The 10,009-nt window shown below is 34.3% G+C and overlaps 1 protein-coding gene across 2 annotated transcripts; it reads right to left on the minus strand.

The window, feature by feature from the left end:
* Positions 1-488: 488 nt before the first annotated feature.
* Positions 489-3,359, minus strand: LOC115724451 (F-box protein At1g10780). 2 transcript variants are annotated; one of them, XM_030653737.2, is made up of 4 exons: positions 3,005-3,359; positions 1,394-2,136; positions 1,028-1,308; positions 489-922 (listed from the first exon to the last, which is right to left on the minus strand). In XM_030653737.2, the coding sequence occupies exons 2-4, from the start codon at positions 2,133-2,135 to the stop codon at positions 686-688; spliced, it is 1,260 nt and encodes a 419-aa protein (XP_030509597.1). In that variant the 5' UTR covers position 2,136; positions 3,005-3,359; the 3' UTR covers positions 489-685. The 2 variants fall into 2 exon arrangements, with proteins under 2 accessions (XP_030509597.1, XP_030509598.1); XM_030653738.2 differs by lacking the exon at positions 3,005-3,359 and adding an exon at positions 2,676-2,921.
* Between the last annotated feature and the right edge of the window lie 6,650 nt (positions 3,360-10,009).

Below are 10,009 nucleotides of genomic sequence, written 5' to 3' on the forward strand. Positions count from 1 at the left end.
TTGTGTGTGAGTTTTCCCAAAGAGTGTTTGATAAGATTTTTGATTAGTTGGGTTATAGGACTTGGCCTATGAATTATAAGGGCTGGAATGACTTGTTGACTTGAAAACCAAAGGTCTTTTGCATTTTATACAGGTTACTATCTTAGTTGCCTCCATCAACAACATTTGGCTGAACAAGAACAAATGTGTGTGTGAGAGTTGCTCCAGCTCTATAGATCTTACTGTTTCGAACATAAGGAAAGCTTGTTTGCATAGGTCACAAATTGTAACTAATAGCTAGCTTGTGTTACTGGCTGTTTGTAGCTTTTAGCTCTAATTGGGTTTGTTCAATTAATGAAGTTTTTTTTCCTTCTTGATCAAAAAAGTTTCCATGTCATATGTATCAAAACTTATTTTTTTTCATCATATTTGTAAATAGCCCTTTATTATATATGTGAATTTCTTCTAGTTTTTACGAATGCCTTAGTCAAGAGATTATGGGCTCAATGTTTTATTGAAAGTGATCAATCTTCTTCAATCAGAGCTATATCACCAATCTCAAGAGATTAAAAAAGAAAAGAAAAACAATTATGAATTCAAATTGAACCAAACTATTAGTTCAGTTGATTAGAGATTTGATAAATTAGAGAAAAAAAAACTTGAAATTGAATGATAAATTGAACATGGAATTAGATTTAATGAGCCGTTATTCAATTCGAACAATCTTCCGGTTCATGTATCTAAACCTGCATATCTCATCAAAAAAATCATCTGCACTGCTGTGATTGCTCTTCATCTGAAGAATCTTTATTGTCATTGCCTTTAGATATTTCCCAAACTTTAGAAACGACTCTAGTGTGCTCATTTTCTGCTCAGCATTCAATGGCGATCGAATTGTGATGGCCACTTCCTCCAAACATGGAATTACAAAGCCCCTATTAATCTGTAATAATGGATGAGAAAACAATTCTGTTAGTATTAGGTATCAAATCATTGAAAAACAAAGTTGGAAGCCAAACTAAAAGCAGTTTTGATTACATCTACTAACCCTTTTCAAGCTGTTTTTTTGACAAAGAGCTGCGAACATGGCTCCATGAATATCAAACTTTTGAAGCTTTGGATGGTTGTTGAAGAACTCAACAAAATCAATCTCTGGAAAGGGCTGAAGTACCTCAAAATCTCCCGTGAATTCGACTTTCATAAACAAGTGCTTCACCTCGCTTGCCCATTGAAGCATGTTGCATATTGCATCCCAACACCATTGGACTCCTCTAATGGATAAGAATTCCAGAGCCACAAGCTTTCCAAAATCAACCATGTAGACTCTCCCTGTTGAAAACCAATACAAAAGAAAATTAGAAACCACTAGTTCAGTAGGATCATATTATGAAAAACTCACACATTGCTAAACTACCTGCATTGTTGGCAATTGAGAGGTTCTTCAAGTACTCTGTCCCGCGAACCCGGATCCAACTACAACCTTGCACCTCAAGAACTTCAATTTTTGGAGAGTTCATTGAAAATGAGCAGTTACCCAAGCCATAAAAATCAAGCTTGCACAGCTCCAAATATTGTAAATCAATTGATACAGATCTAACTCCTTCACAACCAAGCAGCAGCAAATTGGTCAAATAAGGACACATTGTTAGCAGCGCTGACAATGCTAGGTCGTCCAATCTTGCACCAACAATTTCAAGGTTTTTAAGTTTTTGAAAAACTTCCCACTTGGGAGGTTGGGTTATTAAGACACCCCAAAGTTTAAGAGATTCCAAATTCTTTGCAAAGCTTATACAATCCAACTTAGAGGGGCTTTCAAGACAACCCTGCTGTTCAGTTAGATTGTCCATCCGAAGCTCAAGCTGCCTAAGAGAGGAACCCATTACAGATAGCCACGAGGAGAGGCCAGCACCTGAGAATGGACTATAAACAACAAGCTCTTCTAACCTTTCGATCGAGGAAACCATCCTCAAAACAATTTCATCAGGGCTGTCACTGCCCGAAAGATTATCAAAACAATTGCGAGGGAAGTAGAGCCTACTAATATAAGGCATAACATCTTTCCAACGCTTAGATACACAGTTACAAATTGCCACATCTCGGGCATTATTCATGTATGATAATACAGTGTGTACCATTGCATCAGGGAGCGACTCCATTCTGTTATGACATTAATCAAATAGTTAGCTAACATTACAATGATCTTTAAAATTATCAACAAAAACTACTCGGACAAGCAAACGAAAAATATAAAATCACTAAAATGACTACTTTCTATGATAACAAAACTCAAACAGGTTAACTGTGAATAACAAGATACCAGAAAGCACCCATAAATCAGAAAAATCACAAGGAAAAAAAAAAGTAGAGTTTTCTAAAATGAAAAATGGAGGGCAATAATCAAACCGATACCAAAGCCTTTAAACGTAATTAAGAACATCAACCGGAAAATGATATGTAGTACCCAGAAAAGCAAACTTCAAAGATTAAAAATAAAAGTCAAGCTAGTTCTTGCATCAACTAACGTTAAATTTTTACTTTTGATCTTAGAATACCCAGATGAAACAAAATACATTGAAGCTGTAGAAAACCCAGATAAGTGATCAAAACAAGATTAAAATGCAAATGCAAATGAATTAGTAGTTGCAACAGTTCAAAACTTCTAGAGCAAAGGTGTGTGAGAGAGATAGATAGCTCACAGATGCAAATTTGAATGAACTCGAAGTTGGATCTATAGAGATTATTAATTTAGTCAAAATCGGAGATACTCGTTAAAGCTTTAACACTGTGTGTATAAATATATATATATACAAAGCTTTAAGAATACAGTAAGAGAGGACGAAAAGTAGATTCAAATAACAACAAAAATTATTTGAAAACGAAAATATATACATATATAAACTTTTCTTTGGATCTTAGACAATCCACATGAAGCTGTTGAAAACACAGAAATCAAACTGTAAATAGATAATTAAGTAGTTGCAACAGTTCAAAACCTTTAAGAGAGAGAGAGAGAGTGAGAACTCACAGATGCAAGTTTGAATGAAGTCGAAGTTGGATCTATAGCTCTCTTAGATATTTAACTCAAAATCGAAGACACCCGTTAAAGCTTTAACACTATATATATACATGTATCCTAATATTTTTTTTTTTTTCTGGACAAAATGTATGAAATGTTTTTTCTTTTTTATTGAAAATTAGAAATGTTTTAAGATAAAGAAAAGAGAGAGAAGACTAAAAGTAAATTCAAATAAAAAAATACATATATTTTTGGTTTTAGAAAATAATATATATTAAATTTTGTTTTGTACAAGACGTTGAAGAGGAGCTGATATTCAAAACCAAAAAGGCCCACTGGCCGCTCTTTTTTCAAAAATTCAAAATTTTCGAATTCGAACCTTTCTAAAATATGGAATTTAAATAATGAAATGTGGGTTTGGGTTTGGGGTGCGGCGTAGTCTTTTCTGTCAGTGATTGAGTTAGATTAGTAAAACTAGGTGCCAATCTATATCATAGGAGGATTTACTAGCTCCTTAAATTGCTGACTCACTTGCTTCCCACAAAACTCAATCATTGCCTAGTTTTTAACTAATTGATTGAGAAATGTTAAAAGGCACAACACCCTCCTATGTGTTAATATAGCTCTTGATCTAACTAAGTATTGGGTCTCATATAATTTAATATAATAGCTTTTAAGGAGTATCGTTAGTCAATCGCAACGCGACATATCGAGAAGGTGCTAGGCACCGCTAATGCCTAATAGCAATGCTCCTAATTTATTCAACCGTATCATTTACCCTAGAGTTTGAGTAATTTTTCAAACTACACTTTTAAAAATCGGAAAAAAATATATATGTAATTTAGTTAGTTACAACATATATTTGTATAAAAAATAATATTTATAGACATAATAGTAGACTTGGTGTAATAGTTAAAGTAGATTACATATAAGGTGAAAGATTCAAATTTCACTAACAACACTTTATTTTATCTTTTTAAGTTTATTTTTGCCTCTAGGTTGAAAACACAAAGAAATACGCCTCCTCACTTTAAATTTCGAGTCCACCATTGTGTGCATGTTGGGTTAGCTAGGTCTATATTTATTCGTGTTTTTTAAAATATAAGTCGTATCGTGCTGTATTAATATTTTTAAGGAGTAGGTATGGCACAACCTATACACTTGGTATTTTCATATCATGCTCGAGTTCGTACCCTACTCTACTCAGCTCAACCCGTTTTCTTATACAGACTCGAATTCAAGCTCTATTTTCTCAAATTTTATTTTTATAATTAATAAAATAATTACTAAACTCTATGTGTTTTTTCATAATTTCAATTATTTTTATATAATTTTTCATCAATATCTTACAGATAATCATAAATAAAAAATCATTAGAATGATTAAAATTTGAATGTTTATTAATAAGTACTCAAATATTATTATCAAATTATAAGGATTTAAATTTGTCGTGTTTTCGGGCTGGACCATTCGTATTTACGTGTCGTGTTGTGCTTAAGCCTATATTTTCATGCTATGTCATACCAATTTGTAGCATTGTGCTATGTCGTGCCCAAGCCCATATTTTTTTGTGTCTGCTCATGCTCGTGTCGATTTCATGTCGTGTCAAAAATTCTGGCCCATATTTACAGCACTACTGCATACACAGGCGAACCTACATTAGATAAAGGGAGTAGTGGGCCCTATTTAATCTTTTGTGTGAACATACAAATATAGAGTTTTTGGCGGTTAAACTCTCACAACTATCACTTCACTTGCATTTAATTTTCTAAGCTCAAATTTTAGCGATAAAACTCTCCAAACTACAAAACTGTTAGTAAATTTGAGGTGTCATCCATTTACTACAGTTAATGTAACGCTCTAGCTATTAGGCACACTACCCAAGATAAATAAGAAACCCTAATCCCCTAGACGGGATTACTAATAAAATAAGCGAGGAAATTAAACTTTAAATGCAAACGGAATGAAAATAAACTTGTAATAATTTTAACTTTACAAACAAACAAAAGTTACATGTCTCGGGATCCCAAAAACGAGTTACAAAATATTACTAAGTCTGTTTCCAATAGCCGACCTAAGCAGCAAAATAGAGTTACAAGAAAATCATCACTGGTAGACCCAAACGCACTTGGTCTAGTGTGGCCCGAACATGTACATTCACCGTCCAGCTCCTATACTCAAGGCAGATCAATAACAGATTTACCATTTCCTGCACAGTAGAGCACCCGTAAGCCAAGCCCAGCAAGACAGTACAATATATCTGTTAATTCCATTTTTGGCATATTTAATTGACAAAAATATTTTATTATTTAATGTATATTTCGGCTGGAGTGTTTAATATGGTTTCCCTATTTGTGTATATCTAAACTTGGAAGGAAAGTTGTCTAGCTTTCCTATTTATGGAAATTGAGGTAAATATGGTAAGTTTTGATTACACATTGATTCTTTTCTAACCAGCTGTTAATTTGATCTTGTGTTGAGTTTCCCTTTTTCTTAGATCAGGTTTCTTGAAGAGAAAACCGGAGCAAAACTTTCCTTTTCTATAAAAGGAAAGTTGTAGTTACTGCCCACGATTCTGTAGGTACAGAAACAAAAATTCCTGGACTGATTGAAGAATTATTTAAAGGAAGTTTCTAGTGGGTTGAGGTCTTGTTCAGACCGAATGTAAGCTGTCTATGAGATGTATATTCATTATAAATACATCCTATAGCAGCTAGGTTTCGTGAACTCTTTTATTCACTTTCATATCTTAAGAAAAGAGTGTCTTTGTTATGTAGAGAAGAGCTGTTCTACTCTTACTCTGTTTATTTGTTGTTTGTATTGTCTTGAGTCTGTATTCAAGTCTACAACGAAGAAGAACATCAGTGCACCTTCAGGAGAAGGGTATTTACAAGCTTTCAGGAGATTGCTTTTGAAGTCTTGCATCGGGAGGATACAAGCACACCTTCGGGAGAAGGGTTTTACAAGCTTTCGGGAGATTGCTTTTGAAGTCTTGCATCGGGATGATACAAGCACACAACCTTCGGGAGATGGTTGTATAGGCTTTCGGGAGATAGCCTTTAACCCTTGAATCGGGAGGATTCAAGCACTCTTCAAGGTGATCGAAGGGAGTTCGAGCTCTTGGAGTTTTATCGAAATTCGGTTAGTAGGTGGAATACATCAAGCTTGCGGCATACAATAAGAGGGAGTCTATTTATGCATAAGTCAATTACTTTGTATTTTTGATACCGATCTAATGAATCTTATCTCTAGGCGTGGCCCCGTGGACTAGTAACAATCTGAAAGTATTGTTGAAACCACGTACAAAAATCTTGTGTGTTTTTACTTTTATGCACTGTTTGTTTTTTTGGGTTTCTCTGGAGTTACAGAGTTGTATTCTGTAACTACGAAAAAACTGTTTTCAGTACCAGTTTTATTATTCCACATTTAATTAATCACTTAATTAAATAATCAAACTGGGAATATTAAAATACGGAATTTTAATATCAATAATTATAATTAACACATCACGTAGTAATAATGCCATTTCATATTTGTCTGTATGACACAGACCTACGTGTTACGCTCACACGCCTATTTAGTTCTATGTGGCATAGACGTACGTGTTACGCTCACACATCTAATTACGATAAGGCCTTAGAATGGTTCATCTGGGCTCTAGATACCGAGTCCAACCCGGTTATACCTTGAACACATAAACCTAAATCTTAACATACTCATATAATTAACATGGCATAGCATATACACATCATATATCACTAGGGTAATAACCCTAAGCTATTAAACCGCTCATGTTAGGGTAATAAACCCTAATTCCGGTTGCTAATTGCTCACATGTATCATTTCTAATATAAGTGCCACCACGCATACTGTACGTGCTAACTAGTGTCTTACCTAATGTCCCACAAACGTGGAGATTCCAAATTCCCGGGTGCTCCTGACCAAGTGCCAGTAATCCTAGTCACAAATTCCAAGATTTACACATATAGGGTTAATCCCTAATTCCACATTTATAAAATATATATACATGGAATTCAAAATACAGATAATCTCATAGAGCTCAAAACGAGCTTTCCAACGATATATAGAACTCCCAAAACGGAGTTTGGATCACAAAGTTATGAGTATTCGAAGTTTGCATTCGAATCTGCCCAGAAATAAAGGGGCAGGCCGCGGCACTCCCCACATGGGGCTGCGGCACCTGGAACCAAAATCCTAGGTCACACACAGAGGCGGGTCGCGGCGCCCATAAAGCTGGGCCGCAGCCCCTGGGTTCAAAACTCAGAAACTCAAAAACCAGCAACGATTTTTATGCACAAATCTCACCCAATTCAACCCAAACTTTAACCAAAACCTAAAACCATTCCCCAAAATATAACTTATCAATACAAAGGGTTTAAAACATAAATCCATGCATTAAAATTCCATAATATAACTCTCAAAGTTCAGCTTAAACATCACCTAAGCTAAGCTCCAAACAAGAGCAGGATTCACCAAGAATCTAACATCAAGAGCTCAAATTTTTTATCAATAATTCACAGCTTCAAACAATAGCAAAATCACAATTGTAAACTCAACTAGAAACACAATAGAAATCCACAAATCACTTCAAGAATACTAGATAAGCATCCTACACCAAATTCCTAATTCAAACAAGCATGAGAAATTAAGATTAAACCAATAATAACATCCATGCATTCAAGAACACATAAAGCTTAAAATCACCATAACCATCTTCAATTTCAGCAATAATAACTAAGATTAAACCTGTAAAAAGATACCTCAAATTCAATCTAAAGCCAAGCTCAAAGATCCTCAAATACCAAGCTTCAATCCAAGCAAATTCTCAAGCAATTTTTCAATTTAGGACTAGGTTAGAGAGAGAGAGAGAGAGAGAGAGAGGGTTTGGGTTTGAGGGGCAAGAAACTAGAAAATACAATCCTATTTTCTTTAAAATTCTTTTCTTTTATTGAAGATAATACAAAGGTCAAAATGACTAATTTGCCCCTATGGCCAAAAAGCATACACATAAACACTTAAGGGCATTAAGGTCATTCCATACACAAATAAACTTAGATAATTTTCTGATTCATCACACATAATTAAAATGCCAATAATTTATCCCTGAGTTGTATTTTGGCCCGAACTCAGTTCGGCCCGAAATACCCGGTTGTGACTATACTGCGCCAACCTGTCAGAACACACCTAAAAAAGTACACAACATGTATACCATATAAAAATATAGTTCTTAAGCACGTAAATAAATTAAATTCACAGTTTTACTCATCTCAGGTCAAAATTACTAAAATGTCCCTAGCTCACCAACAGGGTCTTAATGTTGGAAATTATTTTACCAGGATCTAGATTTACTAACATGTATGTTGGATTAACAACCTAATATGAATTCTAAAACAATGAAAATAAACACATATAAAGTTAGAAAACCTTACAGTGGGTGCAGCGGAATAATATGACTCATTCTGTTCAGATCTCTAGCCCTTGATTCCTTTCTGTAGCAGAGCATCACCAAGATCTGAACCTGGATCTTCTTTTCTCCTTCTTTGATGCAGAATTTCCATAGTCTTACATACTATGATTGAGATACCACTTGATGTGTGTGGGCACTACTCTTCACTCAAGGATTTTCGAAAATACAAAGAAGAAAAGAGAGAGAGAAGGTGGCGTGTGAGGCATTTTCTGAGGGAAACAAAGTTATCAAAGATGTGTGTTTGTTTCCTCAAGCCAACACTTTCTATTTATAGAAAACCCTCTAGGTTTAGGTTAGAATTGAATGACATTAAAATAATGGAAACTACAAATGGTATTTCTCATGCATAGGGCCGGCCATACAAAGGGTATTGGGCCTCACTTTGCAACTTTCCCATTTTGTTATTTTCCATTCCCATTTTCTCAAAAATGCCAATTTTCCAATTTAACCTTTTAAATGTCAATTCTAATTATTTAATAACTTGGAAATAATTATTAAATAATATTGCCATTTAATATATTTATTAATTTAGACATATAAAGTCTCTTAATCAATAAATAAACCTAAAATCTCTTTTCTTTACAATTTCGCCCTTGCTTAGTGAAAATTCATAAAGTAGACATAGTCTAACTTTTAGAATTATAATTGATTAATCAAAATCAATTAACTGAGTCTTACAAGCAGTATGGTCTCAACTAGTATGGGGACCATGGGTCTATATAACCGAGCTTCCAATAAGTCGAACCGAATTTACCAAGTAAATTCCCTAACTTATTAATTCCTCATTGAATCCACACTTAGAACTTGGAATTACACTCTCAGTCATATAGAACGCTCTATATGTTCCATGATATAGACACGTCATTAGTTATCCATTGTTATAACCCTAATGTGATCAATGATCCTCTATATAGATGATCTACATTGAAAAGGCACTACTGTTACCGCTACACCTTCAATGTATTTTATCCTTAAAACACTTAACCCTGTATAAATGATATTTCACCTAAGTGAAATGAGATCTCCACCATTTATCTTCGTTTGGTTAAGCTCGAAGGAAATCATCCTTTACTTCTATTTGCCAGATAGAAGCTATAGATTCCATATTTATGTTAGCGCTCCCACTCAATTGTTGGGTTTTATGCCCTAAATAAAACTCATTTCATATAATCAGATTTACTTGTTAATAAAGATCAGAAATAACATTTTATGTTGCATGGTTCACATGATTTATTTCATGATTATATGTATATAATGTATGAATTCTTTTTAAGTCCAGAACATATGAGTTGGTTAAAGATTATAGTGTTGTCAGCACAGTGGAATATAATTTTTATTGTATGTTCAAAAGTTGATTCCCTGATTTGTCAGAACACTGGATTTAGACTGACATGGTATAATCAGCGATAGGTATTCTTACACCTTGGAAAAGTGTTATGTCCTTTCCAGGACATTGGCAAAGTTTACCAGTATCGGATGTATGGAGTATACATTGGAATGGACCGATATTGAACTTTGAATTAGAT

Source organism: Cannabis sativa, chromosome 6 (assembly GCF_029168945.1).
Source record: "Cannabis sativa cultivar Pink pepper isolate KNU-18-1 chromosome 6, ASM2916894v1, whole genome shotgun sequence".
Classification (NCBI taxonomy): domain Eukaryota; kingdom Viridiplantae; phylum Streptophyta; class Magnoliopsida; order Rosales; family Cannabaceae; genus Cannabis; species Cannabis sativa.

Bases quoted from the DNA above. Each gene is read 5' to 3' on its own strand.
- LOC115724451 (XM_030653737.2), bottom strand. From the start codon at position 2,135: ATGGAGTCGCTCCCTGATGCAATGGTACACACTGTATTATCATACATG. The intron at 1,309-1,393 runs GTAGTTTAGCAA...GGTTTTCAACAG, and splicing joins CTCAATTGCCAACAATGCAG to GGAGAGTCTACATGGTTGAT. The intron at 923-1,027 runs GTTAGTAGATGT...CCATTATTACAG, and splicing joins AAAAAAACAGCTTGAAAAGG to ATTAATAGGGGCTTTGTAAT.